The 25,861-nt window shown below is 37.1% G+C and overlaps 1 protein-coding gene across 4 annotated transcripts in view; it reads right to left on the reverse strand.

Annotated features, from left to right (window-relative positions):
* Nucleotides 1-25,861, reverse strand: part of Dpp10 (dipeptidyl peptidase like 10) — a 1,497,630-nt gene that overhangs the window by 341,993 nt on the left and 1,129,776 nt on the right. For all 4 annotated transcript variants that reach the window (XM_036202538.1, XM_036202540.1, XM_036202537.1 and 1 more), the window contains one exon: nucleotides 22,812-22,906. In XM_036202538.1, the coding sequence (XP_036058431.1) occupies nucleotides 22,812-22,906 (95 nt within the window). The remainder of the gene's footprint in view (nucleotides 1-22,811; nucleotides 22,907-25,861) is intronic.

The raw sequence follows: 25,861 nt of genomic DNA on the forward strand, positions 1-25,861 counted from the left end.
AACTACATACACATACACACACAGACTCAGACACATACATATACAGACCAGGAAGGATTTTTAAAGACCTTAACATAAAATATTAAGTTCTTTTTCTTCATAGCTTAAGTGATAAATCTGACCACACCAAATAGAATTCTACTTGCAGTTCATCAAAGGATTGATCACTGTTTCCATAATCACTCTTGTAGATTGTTTGAAATTGCAATTTACATCTTTTATTGCCACAGTAATGTCTCTATTAAGAGGTTTCAGTGTAATTATTCACTTTGTCACAGACATTATAACTAGAGTTAGGAACAGGATAATGATGGCATTCCAACATGTCAGATATTGAAGATCACAGCAAGAAATCACTGAATACAAACTGAAATGTCAGAAGCTCTAGGAAATGGAACATGCACATTTGCATGACTCCAGGCTGAAAAGAACTGGATGGAAAAAACCAAGAAAGAGATTAAAATGAACAGAGTTGGTAAGAAAGATGTGTTGGCTTTAAATACTAGGAAACTACATTAGAGAACCATTCAACTGGGGTAAGTGTTACTCAAGACTTTTGGAATAAGCTGACAATGAAAGTATGTATAAACATCTCTCCATATACAATACAAAACTACGCAGAAGTACCCAATCAGGGTACTTCCACAGGGCAGCTCTCTGTACTGGAAAATGTAAAGCATTAACTTTTTTGGTCAAATATACATTTTTATTATTTTTTATAATGTATTGAATCCAATTAGTGCTACTCATATGTGCATGGGTACAGAGCCATCCCTTGGAGTATGGCTAACCTAACAGCATCCACATACCTGAAGAAAACAGGCTCCCCCTTTTTAGAAGCCATCACCTGTCAAAAACTCCTTAGCTATAGCACACATGTGACACACACACACACACACACACACACACACACACACACACACTCAATAATTAATCAATCAATAAATAAATGAATGTGAAATCTTTTAAAAAGAAAAGAAAACTTAATAGAAGCTGGAAAGACTATCAAAGCACAAGCATGTTTTGATGTCAAATGTGGGCTCATTACATTTTGGCTTGCAGAAAAGCAACAGGCATGAAGTGAACAGAGAGGTTTTCCTTCTATAGCTCTGGACAAGGCCTGGGTTTGTTTCTTGCAGTTACAGGTCTGCTTCTCTGTAGGGGATTTAAAACTCAGATCTTGTGCTACCTGTCCTTTACTCCTCCCTTTCCTTTCCTGCTCAGTTAATCAGGACAGAGTTTCCATTCCATTTCTTTGCGATATGTCATTGTGTTTTAGGAACATATTGATCTCTTTCTGTTGTTTGTTTCTCCTTGGCACCTAACATTTTATGGATAGTGTAATCCTTTATAAAACAACATAATGCAGACATTTCCATGGTACAACAAGGTAACTTTGTATTATGAGGTGTATGTATTCTCTCATGTGTGTATGGGGTGGGTGGGTGGGTGCATTGTGTAAATATGCACGTGGAGGGAACAAGTCAACCTCTGCTAATGTTCCTCAGTTACTTTCCACCTTTCTTTTTGATATAGGCTCTGCCATTGGTCTGGAACTTACAAGTGAGCTAGGCATGATGCATTTAGGACCATGCACATGCTCCTGCCTCAGACTCCCTGATACTGAGACTGCCCTATTCATAATTCACTATGATGATCCCAGTTATGAGTGTGCGAGTCAGAAAAAAATTGCAGATATGGAGTGTGTGTGGGGGGGGAGAGAAAGAAAAAAAAAAGAGAGGTGCTGATACCTATTACTTCAATTTGTTCCTACTAAGTTTGCAAAAGGTGCAAAGCTGAAAGGCATTTCTTCCTTTTTCCATATTGTCAGAAAGAGAGAATAACTTTGTCCTCTTATGAAATAGACAAGTGCTAAGAATAATCTCTGTCTTCCTGTTCTTAAATATCCTGGCTCAAATGAAGCCCAAGGTTTCAATATGCTACTTAGCTTCTATGGTTTTCAATTTTATTATTTTTAAGTTTATTTCATTAGCGAAGCTGAGGAAACATTTAAGGGCTACATTGCCAAGTACTTCTCAGAGATGTACTTGAGTCAGACAGTGTCTTAGGGTTTTCTATTACTGTGAATAGACACCATGACCACAGCAATTCTTATAAGGAAACATTTAATTGGGGTGGCTTGCTTACAGTTTTAGAGGTTCATTCCATTATCATCATGTTGGGAAGCATGGTGGCCTGCAGGTAGACATAGCACTGTCTAAATCTTGGCTTGTAGGCAATAGGAAGTCAACTGAGACAATGGGTGGTACACTGAGCATAGGAATCCTCAAAGACTCTCCCCACAGTGACTCACTTCCTCCAACAAGGTCATACCCACTCCAACAAGGCCATAGCTCCTAATAGTGCCACTTCCTATTATATCATGGGGACCAATTACCTTCAAACTACCACATTCCACTCCCTGGCCCTTAGTCCAACTTAGTTCCCATAGCTATCACAGTCTCAAAAATGTCCAAAAGTCCCAAATTCAAAGTCTCTTCTGAGATTCATATGGTCTCTTAACTTTTTATTATAAAATAAAAAGACAGATCACATACTTCCAACATATAATGGCACAGGATATGCATTACCATCCCAAAATGTAGGGAAGGGAGTACAGTGAGAAAATACTGGACCAAAGCAAGAACAAAAACAAGCTGGACAAACTCCAAATGCTTTATCTCTCTATTTGTGATGTCAAAATGTTCTTCAGATTTCCAACTTCATTCATATCTGTTGATTACAACATATTTTCCTTATCTTGGGCTGGTTCCACTGCCTGTTAGCAGCTCTCTTTGGCAGGTATCCCATAACTCTGGCATCTCTAACAGCTTCAACTTAACTGCTTCATGCAATGACCTCTCTACTAGGCCTTCATTCAGGGACAACCCTGACTCCTGCCTGGTCTCAAAAGCTTTCTTTAGGCATGATGGCAAAATCCACAACCCATTTATTCTATCCTTAACATAAATCAGAACCATGTGGCCAAATATTCCATATTCTGCTGTTTAGTGGGGCTGGAACATGCCCCCTCTTCCAATCACATCTTCACTAGCTTTCTGCCTTTCATTGCCTAAACTTGGGTGTGCTGAAACTTGCTCTGTAGACCAAGCTGACCTCTAACTCAAGAGATCTACCAGCCTCTGCCTTCCCATTGCTGGGATCCAAGGTGTGCCCCACAACACCTGGCTCTAAAGTTTCCTTTAGTTTCTTTCCAAAAGTTGCAAACTTAGCTCACTGGCATCTTGGCCAAAGGTCACCACTCCCTATATTCCTTAATCTGTTCATGTCCTTAAACACAAAATTTAGCCTTATTCCTCTTCATGGTGATTTTTTTTTGGTTTGGTTATTTGAGACAGGGTTTTTCTATGTAGATTTGGCACTGGGCTACTCACTCTGTAGCCCAGGCTGGCCTCGAATTCAGAGATCCACCTGCCTCTGCCTTCTGAGTGCTGTGATTAAAGGCATGTGCCACCAGTTCCTAGTCCCCTGGTGATCTTTTTTTTCCACAATATATTATTTTGCAATTTACTCTGTTCAGTTTGCTATTTTCTTTCCTTCTTCCCTTCTTCCCTTCTTCCCTTCTTTCTTTCTTTCTTTCTTTCTTTCTTTATTTCCTTCTCTCCTTGCTCCTTTCTTTCTTTCTCTCTCTCTTTCTTTTTATTGTTTATTCAAGACAAGTTTTCTCTGTGTAGTTTTGGAACCTGTCCAGAGCTTGCTTTATGGACCAGGCTGCCTTGGACTTAGAGATCAGCCTGCCTCTGCCTCTGAGTGCTGGGATTAAAGGTGTGAGCCACCATTGTCCAGCTGAGTTTGCTCCTTTTCATTATAAACCCTCAATATGGTTACCACTAAAAACCACATGACAGTATCTACCCTAGGTTGTCTTGAGATTTCTTCTGCCAATAGAATAAATCCAAAACTGTTCACTTTAGCCTTAGGCAGAATCTTTAGACAAGGGCAAAAGGCAGCCAGTTTCTTCACCAAAATATCACAAGAATGATCTCTAGGCAACAAAATAATTCTTTTTCTGAAACTTCTTGAGGTAGCCCCACAAAGTTCATCAAATCACACTCAGTACTACTGTCTTCCATGTTCCTACTAAGATGCCCCATTAAGTGCTTAAAGCATCCCACTACTTTCCTAACCCAAAGTACCTAGAGTCCACATTCCTCCAATCAAACACATACTCTGACCTATTACAGCAATATCCCACTCCTGGTACCTGTCTTAGGGTTTTGTATTGCTATAAAGAGACACCAGGACCATGACAACTCTTATAAAGAAAACATTTAGTTGAGGCTGCTTTCTTACAGTTTCAGACACTCATTCCACTATCATCATTTCAGAAAGCGTGGCTGCATGCAGGCAGATGTGGTGCTGGCTATATCTTGGCTTCCAGGCAACAGGAAGTCAACTGTGACACTGGGCAGTATCCTAAGCATAGGAATCTTCAAAGCCCACTCCCACAGTGACACACTTTCTCCAACAAGGCAAGGCCATACCCACTCCAACAAAGGCACACCTCCTAATAGTGCCACTCCCTATGAGATTATGGCTGCCAATTACATTCAAACTACCACAGACAGGTTGCTGAATTAATTTACTATAGACTTTTACCCACAATTCCTTCCTTCATTCTTTTTTAAGTTTTCTTCACTCACTTCTTTTATAGCAACAAATGACAGTCACAGACCTACTATACAAATTTAATTACAGGCAATAATTTCATGTGTCTAAATATTACTTTTATGTATGTGTGTCTGTGTGTATGCACATACCACAGTGTATTCTGTTCACAAAACACACAAGAGTGGATTGGATCTGTGGAAGTTATATACAGTTCTGACCTGCCCAATGTGAGTGTTGGGAACCAAACCCATGCCCTCTACAAGAACAATAAGGACTCTTAACTACTGAACCATCACTCCAGCTCACAGAGACTTTTAACTTTCTAGTGAATGAAGGATTTTAATGAGTTTCAGAATAAATGAAAACATCTAATAACAGTATAGTATAGAGTATCCAATAGGAAGACTTATTCCTGAGAACTTAGAAAACACATCACAGTATGTAAAAATTGTGATTCAATCTCACAATTAAATAAATTTAATTCACTGTCACAATGGAATCACATTACATCAGTCAAATGATCATGGGAATATCTATTACTGCAGAGACACCAGTAACAGGAAATAGGATATGCTATTCTTCGGTATGTGGCCAATGCATTTTGATATTACACACTGAATGCTTGTCAATAACTCTGCTATGAATTGACAGTTCAAATATATTTCAAAAATGGTATCCAAGGTTTTTTCTGTTTGTGAAAAAGATGTGTAATATGTAAATAAATGGTAATACATCAGGAAAGGTAATTTGACTCAGTCATTGAGTGCTACTAAAAGGAAAAAAATTAAAAAGTATTCATGTAAATTTTATTACCAAATGTAGACAAATAAAAGGAACTGAGGGTATAGTTCATTTGGTAGAGTGCTTGACCATTATGCAAGAAGCCCTGGTTTCTATCCCCAGCATGTCATAAATTGACTGTAATGGCATACACTTGTCATCCCAGCCCTCAGAAGGTGGAAGCAGGATCAAGAGTTCAAGGTCATCCTTGGCTACATAGTGAATTTAAGGCAAGCTTGGAGTAGACGAGACCCTGAGAAAGAGGGGGGAGGTGTGGAGAAGAGAGAAAGGAAGGCTTGTTTCACATAGTGGAAATTGGTAATACCCCTATATATAAAGACACAACATAATGTGCATATCCACACATGAGTGTGTATATCTTGGGAGATTACACATATTTAAACCCATGAAGCCATATACAGACAAACTATCATGGACAGGTACAGATATTCACAAAATTAACTTCAAAAAAGAGTACCGAGAAACCACAAGGAAATTATTTTTGTTATATATTCATCTTGACCAACTGCACTGAACAGAACTTCCTGTGAAGATTGCAATTGTTTGGGGATCAAAATCAGATTTATAAAACAAGTACTTTGGGCCCCTAAACTGGAAACTCTTAACAATTCTTCATTCTGAATTGTTAAAGAGACTCTCGTGTATCCCAGGCTAGCCTCAAACTTACTATGTATCTGAAGACGACTTGAACTTTAGATCCTACTGCCTCTACCTCCCAGTGACTGGGACTGCAGGCAGATGCTCCATGCCTGGTTTATGTGGTGCTGTATATGAAACTATGAAGCTTCATGCATGCTAAGAAAGCATTCTACCATCTGAAGCAAAAACCAGCCACCCTCTTCACTGTTCCTTTTATAACTAATACCTATTAATCATGGATGAAGTTGTGCATAATAAAACCTGCAAATAAAGACAGAAACACAAATAAAAATTCGACCCTGGTTTACTTGTGATTTATACAAATGAGTCCTTTGTTTTTTGAAAAAGTGGGCTTGCAGTGAATATTATGTTTTCTTTGTGTTGACTTAGGAAATACCATAAAAGATACATGCAAATGTACAGTAAATCTGCACATGCACAAGAGAACATTTTTTATAAGTAACACAGATTCTGAGTGAGTTTTTTCCCCCTTTACAACTGACATCAATCAGTCAGGCATCTTTGTTTATAATCAAGTTAATCTCCTTACTCATTCTCCACTGCTTATAATTATACTTCTTTAGGTAAAAACACTCCTCATAATTTCTTAAAATATAATGCCATGATTTATTTAAATTGGGCATTTTCTCCCTTGATGTATTGCTTAAGTCAATGGTACATGCCAGAGGCACATTTTCCCTTAGACACTTTTGTTTTCGTTTTATGCTTCTTAATGGAAAATGAATGCAATCATCAGTGCACTAACAAAAATAGATTTAGGTTGCAGCTGTAACAGTGCTAGAACATTTGCCTAGTATACATGAGAACATAGGTTCATTCACCTGTACTGCCAAGATAAACTGATTTACAATATATGTGTTCTAAGAGGCATATTGAAACAGTATACAAGTTTTAAAAAATAATATGAGGATACTCTGGGAGTTTTAAAAGGCTGTAAATGATTTGTAAAGTCATAGAATGGAACTGTAATAGGTGGAATTTTCCTCAGTTTCTCCTAACTCACGTCACTCATTGTCTTTTGATTTTCTGCAAAAGTGGTTGAGGAGGTTGCAATGAGTCAGTTAACTCAAGAGTCAATTCTAATTTCTTCTCTGCTGCTGTGATGAAACACTCTGACCAAAAGCAACTCAGAGGAGGAAAGGTTTTATTGATCTTACACTTCTAGGTCACAGTCCTTCACTGAACAAAGTAAGGGCAGGAATTTAAAGCAGGAACACAAAATCAGGTATGTTTGTTATTATAGGCGGGAAAATACATCAGGCAAAATTCACTCATAGCCATGCAAACAAATGGGAAACTGTGAAAGAATGATTTTGCTGGCAAACACACAGGCTCACATGTAACATCCCAGGAACACTTACTAAGAATGGTGCCACTCACATTGGGCTGGGCCCTCCTGCAACAATTAATAATCAAGATAAGTCCCCACAGACATGCCCACCATTCAAACTGAATTACGAAATTCCTCAATCAAGATTTTTCTCCCATATAACTGTAGACTAGATAAAGTTGACAAAACTAACTCAGACAGGTAATGATGATGATGCGTGATGGTAATGATGATTGATGTTGATGAAGATTATGATAGAGCTAAGTGATAATGATAATGATGCTTGTACTGGTTGGAAAGAAAATGTCCACCAAAGGGAGTAGCAACATTAGAAGATATTACTTTGTTGGAGTAGATGTGGTGTGGTTAGAGGAAGTGTGTCACTGTGGAGGTGGGCTTTAAGGTCTCATATGTGCTCAAGCCATACCCAGTGAGACAGTCTAACTCATGTTGTCTACATATCAACATGTAACCATTTCTTCTCCAGCACATGTCTGCCTGCATACCGCTGTGTTCCCCAGCATGATTAAAATGGACTAAACCTCTGAACTATAAGCTGCCACCTCAATTAAATGCTGTCCTTTATAAAAATTGCTGTGGTCACAGTGTCTCTTCACCATAGAAACCTTAACTAAGACGATGATGATGATGATGATGATGATGATGGTGATGATGATACAAAGTACTCAAGATGGCAGCATCTAAGTCATTTTATTTCAGAATGGAAATGTGAATGTATTCATTATGCAGAAAACATCAAATATCATAAAGGATTATTGTATTGAGTTCTAGAGCTGAACAAATAAGCTTCTGTTTTAGTAAAGAATATCATAGAGTATAAAATGAACTAAAAAGTCTTAAGACTGTGATGAGAAAGAAAAAGGAACAAAAAGAAATTTCAAAAACTTATGACAAATATTTTCCCTTTAATAAATGTTCCTTGTCCTCTTCAAGAGGGTCAACAAATCAGAATTGATCAAAATAAAACAAACTTAAAATAGACTTTGTGAGAGTCAATAAGAAAAAAAAAAGAAAGGGAAAGGCCCTACTTTTCTTAAGCATTAAATGAAAAATACTGTTTACAAAGAACTCTTTACTGAGAAAAGCCGAATGCAGGAATGAGGAAAGTAGGTGCTTTCCAGATATACAGAGCATCAGCGTACCCATGACCATCAGATGCACCCAGGGAAAGACTCTGGGATGAAGACGGAGGGGACACAGGACAGCAGCTTCAGCCATAGGAAGATGCAAAATAAATTAAAGAAGATGACTACATGGACTTATGAAAGGCAGAAAACACTTTTATATAACTGCCTACTATTGATTATAGATAATAGTTGCATAATCATTAATTATAAAGTAGTATTGATTGTGTGTGGTATTGCATACATATATGACAGCAATGGATGCAACCATACAGAGGAGAGAGATGTAATGGAGGGATGGAGGGATGTTTTTGTGTGTATACTACTGAAGTAGGTATTTACCTGGATTTGGAGCATTCTAATTTAAGACATTACTTGTAGGATACTTATGGCTTCAAATAGGAAAAGGTGTTAAAATACTGACTGCCTCAGTTTGATACACAGGATCTGCATGATGGAAGCAAAGAACTCACTTCCACATATCTTCTGCCCTCCACATATGTGCTGTGTCTTGAGCACACACAAGTATACACGTCATCACACACACACACACACACACACACACACACACACACACGTGCATGCACACATGCATACAAATAAATAAATGTAAAATAAAGACAGACTTTGCATACAGTGAATTCCTGGGTAGACTGGTATACTGAGTATGATCCCATACCCCCTCACACAATTACTGTATTAAAAGCTCCAAAAGTAAAGGCTAAATAGAAACCAAAAGGAAAATAAAAGAAAAATAATTAAAAGGTACAGTAGAAAATATTACTTTGGGAAAAAAAACAGGAAAAAGAAAGATATTGTAAATGACATGAACAAATCTCAAACGACAGCATAAGATCTTCACTAACTACACTGAGGACAACCACTAGACACTTAAATAGTTCTTAACAAGTACGCAAAGTACTTTATAATAAAAGTTTGCAAAGTCTGTCTTCTGGCAATAGCAGAACTATATTGTAAAATGAAAAAGAGAAGGGAATTTGGAAATTCCATTATGATATGAATACTCACACTCACCAATATAATCAATGTCAAGGAAAACATCACAAACATTATCAAACTGCTTTCTGATGTTTGTGTTTATAGACCTGGGTTTCTCCTAGCTTTGGTAAGAGAAGCTTTTGTTTACAGTGGGCAGCAGTAGATAGATGTGGAACTAGTAAAAGTATTGAGCACAAGAAACTGAGTCCTTCATCCTCATTGGGACATGGAGATCATGCCTCTTCCCCCTGTCCATCCATCAAAACTCAGGGAAAATTGCAGAACGCTGATAGAAAGAATGTAAGAGCCAGAGGAAGAGCAGAGTTTTGAAATGCTGTCTTCTGGACATGACATGGTCATCACACTCATAAACGCACAGCAACTGTGGTTGGCTACGCAAAATCAGAGGTGCTCTCCAGTACACAACCCATACTGAGAAGCTTTTGTCAGCTGACAGCTGTAAGAGGAGGGAGAATCACACTTGTTCCCAATGTGTTCCAAACTCATAGGTTTCTACTGACTTAGTGGGGTGTCATTACACCTGATACACAGATGGACTGTGTCAATTGCTGTTAGTGGGTTATAACAAGTAAGTTTGGGAGGGGCCAATATTAGCAGAAGATGCAGGAGTTGGGAAGGTGGCAGGTGGATATGATCAGTTTTCACTTTACACATGTATAAATCGTTAATACTAAAGACAAAGAATAATTTAAAAGAACAATATAATGAGAAGAATGAAAATGAAAAAAAAGTTTTCAGAAAAAAAGTACTCAAATTGGCAGGATATAGCTAGAGAACGTTGAAGTTGGGAATATATCTGGCTGTAAATTCATATACATATATAGTCATATGAGAACATAAGAGAGTTCAGAGATAAATTCCTTCAACTCTGGATGGTTCAAATATGACAGAGGTACAAAAACTATTGAGTGTCAAAGAATAATCTTTTCAAATAATCTGTATGTCTCACATGCATAATGATTTTATTTCCCATTCTTCATATATAAGAATGAACTCAACATGAATCAAAAATATGACTAAAATTATAATAATCATAAACAAATACATAAAATTGAATCTAAATTAATAATGAAGTAATAAGGATAAAAAGAATAAATACATTTGAACTTTCATGATTGATTATTTTTAGAGAGAATTTCATATAGCTGAGGCTTGCCTTAAGCACACTATGTACCTAAGGATGCCTTTTACTTCTAACTCTCCTGCCTCCTCCAAAATGCCAGGGTTACAGCCCATCTGGCTTATGTGACACTGGGCCTTAAATCCAGGGCCTCATTCATGCTAGGCAAGCAGCCTACCAATTGATCTGTATTCCCAGTTCCCCCTAAACAAAAATCTTTCTATAGCCAAAAATGGCAATCACAAAGGAAGACAGAAAACAATATTTTTATACAATAATATAGAAATAGGTGCTGGAGAGATAATCTCAGCAGTCAAGAGTACACTGAATGTAACTCCTGTTTCAGGGGATCTGCTGTTGTTCACTTCTGACCACATAAACACTGCACACATGTGATACACAGATATATATGCAAGAGCAGCATACACAATTTCTTTTTAAAATAAAACTACAAATGTCAAATAAGGAAACTGCATTGCTAATACAGAAAGAAACAATAAAAATACAAATATACCAATTGAAAATAGGCAAATTTTTTTTTTTTGGCTTTTTCATGAAAACTTTATTTTTTCATGCTTATTTTTTATTTATCATATTTGTGTTTTATTATTATTAATTTTACATATCAGCCATGGGTTCCCCTGTCCTCCCCCTCCCACCCCCGCTACCACTTTCCCCCCAGAGATCTGCAAAATGTGGAACCAGCTAACAGACCTCTAATTTCTGCAAGCTTTTTAGTAAATTATAGAAATAGAAATTGATTTTTTTCATTTACCCATACTCAAGGAAATTAAAAAAAAATCTTAAGTGGAAATTTCTGGAAATAGGAAAGTACTGAATTTAAAAGTCTGTGTTTTTTCCATTTTACATAACAAGAAAACATATCATACTATACTTTTCTATCTCATGAGGGATGTCACTCATCCTCTGTGAAATGTATCCACACTGTGCATGTTATCCACTGTTACTCTTATCAGGTATTTTGGTTATAAGACTGACTATTCAAATGCCTGATGCTTGGCATTGAGGTATGAATGAGAAATGTCCCTCACAGCCTTGTATATTTGATTACCTGGTCTCTACTTATTGCTGCTGTTTGGGAAGGCTAAGGAAAGTGGAATCTTGTTGCGGAAAGTGGGTCACTTGTGGCTGATATTGAGGGTATGTAGAGTAGTCCCATTTTCTCTTCTCCTATTTCTTATATGTGATGGTTTGAAAGGAAATGAGTCCCCCCAAGGAGTGGCACTATTAAGAGGTGTGGCCTTATTAGAGTGGGTGTGGTCTTGTTGGAGGAAGTGGGTCACTACGGAGGTGGTTTTGAAGTCTCATATATGCTGCTCAAGCCATGCCCAGTGACCACTTCCTGTAGCCTGTGAGTCAAGATGTAGAACTCTCAGCTACCTCTCTAACACCATGTCTCTCTGCACACTGCCATACTCCCCAACATGATGATAATGGACTCAACCTCTGAACTGTAAGGGAGCCACCACAATTAAATGTTTACCTTTATAAGAGTTGCTGTGGTCATAGTGTCTTTTCACAATAATAGAAACCCTAACTAAGACACTATGTAAGGATAAAATGCTACCAGCCAGCTTATTTCTGTTACCATGGTTTTCTGACTCTATGCATTTGGAACCATAGCCCAAATAAACCTTTTCTTCCTGAAGTTGCTTTTGCCAAGGTATTTTACGACAACAATAACAAAGTAATAATTACATCTGCATTCAGGTAACTCTAATTTTATCTAAAAAGATCTCATTGCTCAACAGCCATGATGCAGCCCACTGAATATGTTTGAAGGTAGCTATAATAGTGCTACTTTTGGACAAAAAGGGAGAATTTTCAGTTCAATAAGGAAACGACTCTCATGTTGAGTTGCTTACAACTAAAAGAAGGATCAACTTTCTGTCTGAGATGCTTTGATGTAGGGATGTGGGCTAATGTGCTGCCAAACCCTACATTGCATAAGCCACAGGCAAAGCAGGGTAAATGTGTGGCATCTGTGGGCAGAAGATATGAACTGAAATTACATCCCATTGTTTCAAAGCAGAGACAACTCTGTAGCCTATACTGGCCTAAAACCCACTAAGCAGCCTAGTCTGAACACTCGATGACAGGTATGGGCATCTACACCAGGCTAAACCTCAAATTTAAACTAGATCCTTTGTTTCAGATCAACACAGGGCAATGGAAAAAGACATGGAGTGAACATGAACAGTAATAAACAGTAGAGTGGTGGTTGAGGGGTAGTGCTCATGACTGTGTGTGTTTGTGTATATGTGTGGTTGTGAGAATGAAAGAGAGATGAGAGAACATAGAGAGAAATAGAGATAGAGAAAAAAGAGAGAGATCGACAGACAGGTGGATACAGAGAAATTGAGACAGAAAGAGATCACATACAAAGCTCCATGCTATTTGGAAAGAAAGAATCGTGGCATGGCTAGTAGAGATTGAGACATTTAAATTATGATAAAAAATGCAATTTGGTCAAATTAAGACAACTGAAGTAATTAAAACCACACATTTCTCTTTCTCTCTTAGATGTGTGTGGTTATATTTTCCTGATTAGATGGTGATAAAACAAATAGTTCAATTATTAGACACCTGCAAGTAGATCTATATCTATCTATAACTTTATCTGCCTATCATCTATCTATCTATCTATCTATCTATCTATCTATCTATCTATCATCTAAAATCTGTCTGTCACCTATTGATCTTCTCAGTAGCTAATATTGATCCACCTAACCTGTTTGTGTGTGTGTGTGTGTGTGTGTGTGTGTGTGTGTGTGTAATTCAAGCACATTTTCTGGTGTTTTTAAAAGTATTTTTGGCAAATTATCTTTTAAATAACCAATCAAATAAAAAACTCAAACATTTCCTTGGCTGATAGAGAGATGGTACAGTGGCTAAGAGCACTAGCTTCTCTTCCAGAGGTCCTGAGTTCAACTTCCATTACCTACATAGTGTCTAACAATCATCTATAACACTAGTTTCAGGGATTTTGGCTTCCTCAGATAATGCATGCACACAGTACAAAGACACACATCCTGGCAAAATGCTTATACATATTAAACAAAAATTAAGTCTTAAAAACAAATTATTTTTCTTATTTTTTTTTGTTTGTTTGATTGATTGATTGATTGGTTTTTTGAGACAGGGTTTCTCTGTGTAGCTTTGTGCCTTTTCTGGAACTCACTTGGTAGCCCAGGCTGGCCTCAAACTCACAAATATCTGCCTGCCTCTGCCTCCCAAGTGCTGGGATTAAAGGCATGTGCCACCACCACCCAGCTATAAACTCTTGAAAGTGGGAACTAACTGTGCTACAGTTCCCTCAGTGTTCTTGAATGATAGTGCTCAGTGCTAGGCTATAGAGGCCTTCATTCGTGTAATTGTGCATTAAAAAGAACAAAAATGATAATAAATAAGAAAAACTAAAATACCAAACAACATTTCTTTTACATCTTAGACTTTTTAAAAAATGACTTTGAAACCCGAGCAGTAGTGTCACACACCTTGAATCCCAGTACTTGGGAAGCAGGAGGAGATGGATGAGTCTAGCCTGGTCTACAAAGTGAGTTCCAGGACAGCCAGGACTATACAAAGAAACCCTGTCTCCAAAAACACAAATAAAAAACCAAACAAAAAAGACTTTGAAAGAGAGTTTGGGTCTGTTAGAAGAGACACTGGATAAGGAGTCAAGATATTTTTTTCCTTTTTCTCAGGGTTGCTCTAGATGTCTGTTTTTCTAAGCCTCAATTTCTTGATAAATAGCAGCAGGCGCTGAGAAAGCTTTGCAACAGTATGATGGACTGCTATTATCAATCTGTGCTTGCGAAAATCCAGAGCCTCCTTGAACTCATGTGTCTCCCAAGTAGAGTCAATACTAATTTACTATGCTTCCACTATGCTATCAAAATGTCTGTGTTTTTTGCACTAGGAGGTTTCAGAATCCACCCTCCCCGACCTCACACAGGGTTCTGCATCCCTTAGCTGCAGAGGTTGAACATTCCCAAGGGCTAAAAGAGAGGCAGAGGTCACATTACCAGCTTAAGAACTCTCAATTGTCTCTTGAAAATGTATTTTGTTTGCCTAAATCACCATACATGAATATAAAATTGAATATGCAACTGCATAATTAATATCAGCTCTTAATTTCATTTTATTAAAATTATTGTTTTTCATCTTTCTTTCTGAGACAGGCTCTCATACTGTATCTCAAGCTGACCTAGAACTTATTCTAATCTTCCTTTCTCAGGGTCTTGTGTCCTGGATTACAGGTGCAAGTGATCATGTTCATATATTATCATTATCTTACTTAGTAAAGGGACTGGACATATGTACTATTACACAATTATTCTACATGAATATTATGCAAAGACTAAATCAAGATATTTAACATAATTTTAAGCCAACTTATCTGTTAGTCTTGGCAGTAAGAATTAGAAATATATTCTCCATACTTCCAAAACACACATTATCTTAACTGTGGTCACCCAACTGTGCAACAAATCTAAAAACTTACTTTCCTGTCTAAGTCAAACTTCCTCCAATGAACATTCTTTAAAAGTTTTAATTAGCTTTCCATGACTTGGAGTTAGCCATATGTGAAATTATTCAGAAGTAAAATGAAAGGCTGAACCAGCCATCAGATGGCCAAAGGTGTCTAACTACAGCATCAAATTGCTCCAAATTGTCTGCCAGTGGCTACATATGGGAATGCTGGCTTCTCAAGAGGTCAATATTCAAAGCAATGGCACATTCTGACTCATGTTATCTTCTTGCTCTTACCTGATGTACACCTCCAGCCTCAAATGGACCAAAGGAAGACCTACACAAAGGCAGTTGCTGGAAGTCTAAGCATTACTTCATGTCTCCAGGATGACATTGATAAGGAGTCCTTAAGCTCTCATTTAAATGTTTAAGCAGGTCATGTCTAATAAGGGAAAATTACATGCAATCCAACCTCTTGTTTTGATGAAAGAAAGATGTTTAAATGCGTTCATTTGCTGGGTTTATTAGTAACAATGGATACTATTAATAATGATTTCATTTAAAATGTTATTATTATTAGTAGTAGTAGTAGTAATAATTTTCCCGCTTTTATGTTCATTATTCTGAAAACTGTATCATAATTCTTTTTGTATTCACAATGGCACAGCAAAGAAAACAATAAAGAACATCATAACAATTATGAAAGTTTATAAGCCAAGAGCCTTAATGTACACTGATCCTGTTTATATGCACCAAAAAGATATACATTCACTAGATTTAGTCTGTGTTCCTATTTTTGTAATAGTCAAAAGACACTTGAACCAAGTCTGTCTACCTACAATTTTTCTTGGAATACATTCTCTTCCAACATATGACTTTATTTCAGATTGAGATTAATTTTAATGAGTTTATTTAAAATGTATTTTAAGACTTATTTTCATTGTTTTAATTATGTATTGGTATGTGTGTCTGTAGGTGGGTATTTACACACGAGTACTAGTATTCACAGAGACCAGAGGAATTATTTCCCTGAAGCTGGAGGTACAGAGGGTTGTGAGCCACCAGATATAGGTGCTGGGAAACAAACCTGGGTCCTCTGGAAGGGCAGCAAGAGCTCTAAATCACTGTTCTGTCTCTCTAGTCTCTTTAAAATATATTTTGAAGGGTTAAAATGTATACATTCTTATCTCTTGATTATTACTCTTTATAGTAATACCCCTCTTAATACTCAGGTAAATAAAACTGGGATTATATATTTCCAAGCCATTTTTAATTTCTGAATGTGATTTGACAGAATGACATATGGCTTTTGTTTGTTTGTTTGTCCAAGACTACTGCCAATGCTCACATTACCAATTATACAAGGACCACTGCCAACACATAGGTGATGTTTGTGATGTTGCTCTTTGTGATCTTTTGTATGAATTAATTCTGGCTCTAGAAATAACACTTATCAATGATTAGACTGGTTAGGAACAGTTTTGGAGTTAAAACTTAATTTATACTAATATTTAGGGAGTGGTAAGTTTTCAGGACTCTTCTTCCTTAGAAGTTCACCTACCTCAACTCACAAAGAATGCCATGGGGCTATAAATTCATGGAAATTATGCATTTTTGACTACAGCTATGCTCAATATTATTCTGACTCAGATTCCTCAACCCACTGTCATACAACTTAAAATAACCAGTAATCATATTTAAGATATGTTTAAAATAATGAAGGAAAAAGTGGTATCAAATTATCTTAATTTTAAAAGAAAATCAAGAGCTAGACATGATATGGGAGTGACATACTCTTGCTGCTCTTGTAGAGGGGACAAAAGTTGGGTTCACAACACCCACATCAGGCAGCTCACAACTACCACTGACTCTAGCTCCAGGGAATCTAATAGTCTCTTCTGAGCTCCATGAGCAATGAGCACTCATGGAATATGCATAGACACAGGAATAAAAGTAAAGAAAAGCTTTTTGAAACTAGATAACTTGCTATATTTTAATGTAACATATTTTGTAAGCCTCAGACTATTGTGCTATATACTGGAAATAATATTCATCAATGAAGTTTCCTCAATTGGTTTGCTACTATTTTTTATTAGAAGCCTTTTCAGTTATAATTATTATCATGATTATTTATTACTATAAGTAAAATATTTCTCATTGCACAAAGAAATTACCTCTTTTTTTTCAGTTTCCAGAATGGTTTTTATTACAGTTCCATGCTGTGTCCAACATATGATGAGGGAAATGTAAGCATGAATGAAACATGCACTCCTGGCATTCTTAGAATATGATCAAATCTTCGTGGACTTAGAAAAATACTCACTAAAACAATCACGGTTCTTCTGAAATATTTTTTTTAAAAAATGTATTGACCAGAATAAAGAATAAACAAGAGTCTGAATTGTATGTCAAAAACTGTACAAGGTCATACACAAAAGTCTAGCATACAAAAGAAAACCTTATACAAGAAATTACCTCTTTATTCTGATAAATTCTTTTTAATACAATGGCTTAGGAGAGATGCTAAATCAAAATGTTAACCTAATAAAACTATAAAAATAGAATTGTCCTTAACAATACTATCTTGGTGTTGGAAGGAAATGGTTTAAGAAAAAATCTTTTGAAATTATATCTAGGTACCGTGCTTTTTGTTTCTTCTCTCTCAAGTTTTGGTTAACTAGTTGCAGCTAAATATCATTTTCCTTTCTCCTAACTTTTCTTCCTTCTCTCCATTGCATTCTAACTCTGCTGTGAGTCATAAACCATTGAACTGCACTGTGTTACATATGACTTTAAGGAGCCTATGCATCATATATGAATAGTAATTACAACATTTGCTAAATGTGGCTGTGCTAAGATTTACAGGTAAAAGTGGAGAATACAAATAGATATAACAAAAATTTTAAAAGAATAAGTCACAAGCATAGTTAAACTGCATTAATTAGCACATGGAGGATATATTAATGAGTTGAGATGGAATACTAAGCACTAATAAACTAGAACATGGTATATATATATTAATGAGGTGAGATGGAATTCTATATACTAATTAGTTATCACATGGAGGATATAATAACCAAATAAGATGGGACACTATGCACTAGTAGATTAGCACATATAGCAAATATTAACAAGGTGAGATGGAAGAGCAAACACTAATTATCACATGAGAGATATATAAATGAGGTGAGATGAAATACTATGCACTAACAACACAAGACTTGGAATGATAGAATGAAAAACTCAACAGTTTTTTCTTGATATGTTAAGAACCCTAAAAAATAACTAATAAATTGTAAAGGAAATAAAAACAATTTGTCATCAAAATAAATATTTCATTCATCTAAACTAGGTAACACAACTAGAAGTTATCAATCACACACAAGAATATTCCCACACTGGAGCTGGAAACCTAAGCTCACAGATTTGACTGAGAGACAACAAGCTCCTTACAAAGGTTACATTCAGGAAAAGAAAACACTGAAAATGTGTATAATCTTTGATCCCCAGATGAATGCTGCAGAAAATCAACCACACTGACTTCACTTTGGACTTCATAATCATACCCTTACCGTAGGCAATTTCTCTTATACAATTTTTCTCCCTTAAGTATTATGAAGAGTAGGATACACAGCAATTACTCATAGACAAGTAGGAATTGATTTATTATCTTAAAGCAAAAACATCATTATTCTCTCTTTATTTACTAACTTTATTGTACTTTTATTATTTTTGTCTGTATGTTTGTGAGTGTTCTTACATGTGTGGATGTCAGATATGTGGATGTCAGAAGACAATTTAAATGAGTAAGTTCTCTCCTAACACCATGTGAGCCCCAGCAGGGATGAAACACAGGTCTTCATGCTCTGGGTATGCTGCCAGCCACTTCATTGTTCCTAATGACTCAATTATTTACACACACACACACACACACACACACACACACACACACATTTATAATTGTTGGTCTCTCCATGGCTTGTTCATCTTTCTTTGCTTAAAAAAATGTTTATTTTATATGTATGTGTTTTGTCCATATTCATGTGTGAGGCCGGAGAATCAAGTATAGCCTAGTGCATACTAAGGGAAGAAGAGGACATCAGATCCCCTGTAAGTGGAGTTTACACAGTTGAAACCACCATGGTGATGATTGAAATGAAACCCAGTTCCTCTGAAAAAGCATACAACACTCTGCTCTTAACCACTAAGCCTCCTTTAGTATACAATCCAGTAACACCCTGTGGTAGTTTAAATGTAACTGACCCTCATCTCATAGGGAGCGGCACTATTAGGAGGGGTGGCCTTGTTGGAGTAAGTGTGCTCTTTTTGGAGGAAGTGTGTCACTGTGGAGGCAAGCTTTGAAGTCTCATTTATAACCAAGGTATCACCCAGTCCACTTGCTGTTGTCCTCTGATAAAGATGTAGCCAGCACTGTGTCTGCCTGCATGCCATGCTCCCCACCATAATGATAATGGACTAGACCTCTGAAACTGTAAGCTGACACCTCAATTAAATGTTTTCCTTTATAAGAGTTGCTGGGGTCATGGTGTCTCTTCACAGCAATAGAAACCCTAACTAAGCCCCACCAATAATTGGCTGGCCCCTTCCGCATTAAACATCAATCAAGATGTTTGACAAGCTCACAAGCCAATCTGATGGTGCTGAGAATCCTTCACTAGATGTTCCCTCTTCCTCAGTGAGTCTAGGATGTATGAAGATGACAATGAAACTGACCAGACAGACACCAACAATTGTAAAAACAGTCACAGTAATCAATGAGATTCAAGCATAAATAATTGCCTTGCAGCAAAGCAAAGCCAAGAAACAAAAAAGTTCACTGTTGGGTCTTAACAAAGCTTTAAGAGGTAACACACAAGAGATGTATCATAAAACACAAAGAGATAGAACATCCCTAAACTCATTCTATAAAGAGAAAATTACAAGGAATTAGATAAGATGCAACATAAAAATATATAGTCCAATTTACCATATAAATATAGGTGAAATTTTCCTAATAAAACATCTGCAAGACAGTTGGGGGCTCCGCAGCTTTTGGTTCATAGTTAATGTTTTTCCATTAGTTTGGCTATTTGTCCTTGTGCTTTTTCCAATCATGGTCTCAACAATTCTCGCTCATACAATCCCTCCTTTTTCTCGACAATTGGATTCCAGGAGCTCCACCTGGGGCCTGGCGCTCTGGATAAGTGAGACAGTTGATTAGCTTGAACTTTTAGGGAGGCACCCAGGCTGTGGGACCTGGACCTGTCCTTAGTGCATGAGCTGGCTGTTTGGAACCTGGAGCTTATACATGGACACTTTGCTCACCTGGCAGGAGGGGACTGGACCTGCCTGTACTGAATCTACCAGGTTGAGCTGAATCCCCAGGGGAGTCTTTGCCCTGGAGTAGATAGGAATTGGGGGTGTGCTGGGGGAAAGGCAGGGGTGGGAGTGGGGAGGACAGGGGAACCCATGGCTGATATGTAAAATTAAATTAAATTATAAAATAAAAGAAAAAAAACATCTGCAAAACAAATACACAAATGCATTCCAAAGATCATATATGTCCTGGTTGCTTTTAAGTGTCAACATTCATAACCTAGAAACACCTGAAAGGTAAGTATGGATTGAGGAATTACTTAGATCAAGATAGTATGTGGGCATGGCTGTGAAAGAATGTCTTGATTGTTAATTGACATGTGGGTGGTTCCAGCCCACTCTGAGAATCACCATTCCATAGGAAAGTGGTCATGTACTGTATATATAAAATCTAGCTGAGCATAGGTCTGCCTTCTTGCCAGCAAGCAGCATCCTTTGTGTTTCCTCACTCACTTTGGCTGTGAAATGATTCCCTTGGGCAGTGATGTGTGGCGTAACAATCAGTCTTTGCTTCAATTCTTTCTTGAGCTCTTTCCTTAACTTTCTTCAATGATGGACTGTGACCTAGTATTATAAGAAGAATGAAGCCCTCCCTCCCTTAAGTTGCTTTAGGTCTTGGTGCTTTATCACAGCAATAGACAGAAAACTAGAACAATATACCACAACCAAGTAACTTTCATTCTAAGGCTTCAAGATTAGTTCAGCTATATGCGAATACATAAATGAAATGCCATACATCAGAAACAGAAATTGCATGATCAACTCATGCAGATAAATATTTGACAAAGTTTTGGCAAGCTTCTTCATGAGAACATTCCTGAAGAAGCTAGGAGTAGAAGGAATATACTTCAAAATAAAAAAGGCTGTATGTAAGAAGATACCCAACCCTATGCCAAATGGGGAAACTGAAAGCATTTCCTCTAAAATTAGAGAAAAAAAACTATTTTTTCCAGTCTCACTCAATGTTATGATCAAAAGTCAGTTATAGCAGTGACAAAAGAGAATAAAATCATAACAAATAAGGAAGAATTTTTAATTATTATTCCTATTGCTATTTGTATTGCTGGTGACAAAATCCGATACTTAAAAGGCTTTAATATCTACGCCAGAAAATTCTTAGATTTGATGAACATATTTAACAAAGTAGATTGCTTGGTTGCTAAAATGTTTCCCTTGCAAATATGAAGCCCTGACTTTAGATTCCTAATCTCTTGTAAAAAGCTGCATGTGACAGTGTACACTTGTAATTCCAGGGCTAGAAAGAAGCAGATTGATTTCTAGAGCTTGCTGGCTATCCAGGCTAGCAAACTGGTGAGCTCCAGGTTCAGCTAAGGGAACTCATCGCAAATATAATGTGGAAAATAATTGAGAAAGAAAACATCAGATGTCAATCTGTCAATCTCTGGTATACACACACACACACACACACACACACACTCACACACACACACACACACACACACACACACACACAGGAGGGTTGGAGAGAGAAATAGACTAACTTAACCAGAAAGAGAATGTATAATAAACTAACTTAATTAAGGGGTGAAAGATTGCTATAATAAACCTTCAAAATATGGAAAAAAGTAATAAAAAGACACTAAACCTATACTCATTGATAGTCAGGATTAATATTTTAAAAATGACTACATTACCCAAACCAATCTACACATTGATGCAATCAGCACAGGAATTCCAAAGAATTCTTCAAAAGACTAGCAGAAAAAGCAAACCTAAGGTTCATATAAGCACAAAGATCAGCAGCAGCATGGCAATATTAAACAGCAAGAAAAATGCCAGACACGTTGTTGTGGTACCTGCTCTCAAATTATCCTACAGTGCTGTAACCAAACCAGCATGGCCATGATTAAAAAAAAAAAAGTCACACAGCCCAATGAAAGAGGCCCCAGTAATAAACCCCAGAGCCATTGTCCGCTATCCCTGACTACAGTATAAAAAACAAACATTAAACTAGAAAAGACATGTCTACAACAAATGTGATGGGGAAACAAGGCATTACCATAGAAAACACTGAAACCACCCATTACAGGAGAAAATGGAACAGGCAAGAAAAGCATTTTATCTACATCTTATGATATCCCAGTCCCAACTCCCTACCTGAACTGCTGTACAGGTATTAGAGTTGAGTTACAGATACTTAAGTACTACTAATAGAGAGGTTGTTGATGAGCACTGAAATGCATCATGCAATTAACTATTCATTACTTACAAAAGTGGAGTTTTCCAATAACAATGTGGTAGCGTTTGTTTCTGTGTTCAATTTAATGACGTGTCCACTGTCAGTTTTATATACCACATCTGTATCTGCAAAAACAAAGACAACTACAATTGGCAAATGCATCAAGATAAATGAAATATCTTCAAGGGAGAAAATGTGTATTAGAAACACACATTAGAACCACCATTGTCAGCCTTCAATAACCCCAGCAGATTTCTGCACTTGGCTCACATTAATACCATGGAAGTATCAGGAAACCTGCCTAACACATGTTTCATTGGAAAAAGAACATAGGGTTAGTGAGAAGGCTACTTGTTTTCATAGCTTAACAAATGGAAATTAATTAAAATATAGGCAATCTGCCACCCATTTTGAAAGGAAGGAGGCAGAATCAACACCATCCAGCTTCTAAAGGAAGCCATCCTTCTTTATCTACAAACCACTGTTTAGATTACAAGAGCTGCTGATTTGCCATCACTTCACAATGCTAAGTCAACCCATGGAGAACTACTCTTTTGCAGACTCAGGCCTCTTTCCAGTCCTCTGTCTCCATATGACTGCATCCCCTTTGTGTCAGAGCTTCCTTCTTCTGGTATTTTACTAGTATTGTATGAGCACAGATTGAAACCACCAAGGCTATTACCATACCATCCAATCCATCTTGAGAACTTTAGAAGATGGTTTTTATTTGAAATAATTGTTTTGTTTTAGGTGGCTAATTTTGTACATATTTGTTGGTTAATTTCTGTCAACTTGACACATAACTACGTGTAGCTGGGAAGAGGTGATTTCTATTGTGAAATGGCCTCTCTCAGATTTGCCTGTGGACAATCCCTAAAGTGGCACCACCGACAGTAGACTAGGCCCTCCCTCTCTTACATCAATCATCAATCCAAAAAATAAAAAAAAAAAAAACACTCCACAGACTTCCTTAGTTCCTGCATTCATCTGCCAATAAACTTGTTCTTGATAGTATTCACTTTGCTTATGAACATTGTATCATTGCAGAGCAAAAAACATATTCACTTTAAGATTAAGCATTTGTGGTTTATTTTCTATATCTTTCATCTCTTCCATTCTTTCATCCCCCAAACTGTAAAAGCAAGACAGGCTATGTGTGCTCCTTGTTTGGTCTTACTTACTGATCCACTCTCCTGTTTTCCTGTGCTCAGTTACTGCGTGTTTGATTAAATAACTCCCCTCCCACTAAGCATTTTCCCCTTGATAGATCTACTCCAGACTCCTTTATTTTCATGAGCAGATCACCATAGACTGGTAAGAAGAACTAATAGCATTCCCTCAACAACCATGTCTCCATAGACTTTTCCTGTACTACTAGCCATTCCTGTAGCCTTGCACACACTCCTCTGGCGTCATAGAGGTAAATATAGCCCCCAAATCCTCAAAGTAGTTTACCCCTCAAAAAGCAAACACAAAGGAGAATCTTAAACATGGGTGATGTTTGAGGTCCTAGAGATAAAGCAGATCTGAGAGTGTGCTTTTATTATGAACAGTCCTAGGCCAATAGAAGGGAGAAAATAATCCATGCTATGTGGTCTATCACAAAGAAAACCCTAAGTAAGATATGAGGGTTTTTGTTTTTTTATGAAGGATACAGGTAAGAATATTAATCATTATTTCTCTTAGAACCAAAGTAGAAGGAAATTAAGCTTGAGAAGATAAGGACCACACTTAACATTGATTACTTTAAAGTCAATTTTGTTGGATAATTGGATTTGAGATTTGTGAATACTGTTAGCTCTTCAATTTGTGCCCACAAATTTTTACTCCTGGTCTTCACATTTCATCAGAGGAAAAACTTGCCTTTTTTAATCCATGTGTAATTCTTTAGCTCAATATAGAACAACGATCTCATAAAATAATACAAAACCATTTAATATCTCTCTGTATTCATTGGTTTTCAGGCCATTCTTTCTGAACTAGTTTTCTGGTTCTTACATTCCTCCTCACTTACTGTTTGACTTATAACCACCAGAGAGTCCGCCCGCTGCTTTCAGAGCTTTTCTTGCTAGATTAATAAGTAACACTGTAGCAAAAGCATCTCTAAACTGCCTTTTACCTTGTTTGATATTAGGCAATGAAATATGAGTGACTCATCAATGAGTGAAGTACCTTAACTTGGGAAAATTACACTAGGTATGCTTCAAGCATCCTTAAAACACAGCTTTACACATGTCTCTGCAGTACCTTGATTAAATAACCTTTCCTTCTTTTCAGCTCAATGAATTCTAAGAACCAATTATCCTAAACACATATTCAACTCAATCAGCCCTGGAAAAGGAAAATATTTGACAGGATAGTTCCTCTGTCTATCTCCCCTATCCTAAGTGCTTGCATTTGCAGTCTCTAACACTCATAAACAAACATGGCTGTCATACTGGCCCAACCCTTTTCCCCTTATAATCTGAATAACAAAAAGAAATACATAGCAGGAGTTGGAGACATGGCAGTTAAAAGTTCTTGATTCTTTTTCAGAGGGCCCAGATCAATTCCTATCATCACATGGTACTCAACTGCAACTCCAGTTTCGAAGGATCTATCTGGGTTCCATGACCACAGTACATGTATAGGGCACAGACATATACCGAAGTAAAACACCCAGAGACACAAAACTAAAATATTTTTATAAAGCAATCTATACCAGTATATCCTAGTTTAAGATTTTTCCCTCTTCTACCCAAAGCTGAGAGCAAGCATTTTACATAACTTTGCTCTCAATGTGTTAGAAGCATTATGGTACCAGCAAGGGGACCTAGGAGACAACTCTGTTGTAAAATTTCATGAAATGTGTCTCAAACAACCAGATTTTCACATTGAAACAACTGCCCTGGCTATTTAAACTTCAATCCCCAAAGAGATTCTTCTCACTCCTATGACGGTTGATATTGTTTGACAAGTTGACAGGATCTAAAAATGCCTTCAAGGTAAACCTCTGCAAGGGATCTTCCAGGTTAGGTCAACTGAAGTTGTGAGGACTTACCACTCCAGGGATTTAGAATTACATTAAAAGTTAAAAGCTA

The sequence above is a fragment of the Onychomys torridus genome, chromosome 11, assembly GCF_903995425.1.
Source record: "Onychomys torridus chromosome 11, mOncTor1.1, whole genome shotgun sequence".
Lineage (NCBI taxonomy): Eukaryota > Metazoa > Chordata > Mammalia > Rodentia > Cricetidae > Onychomys > Onychomys torridus.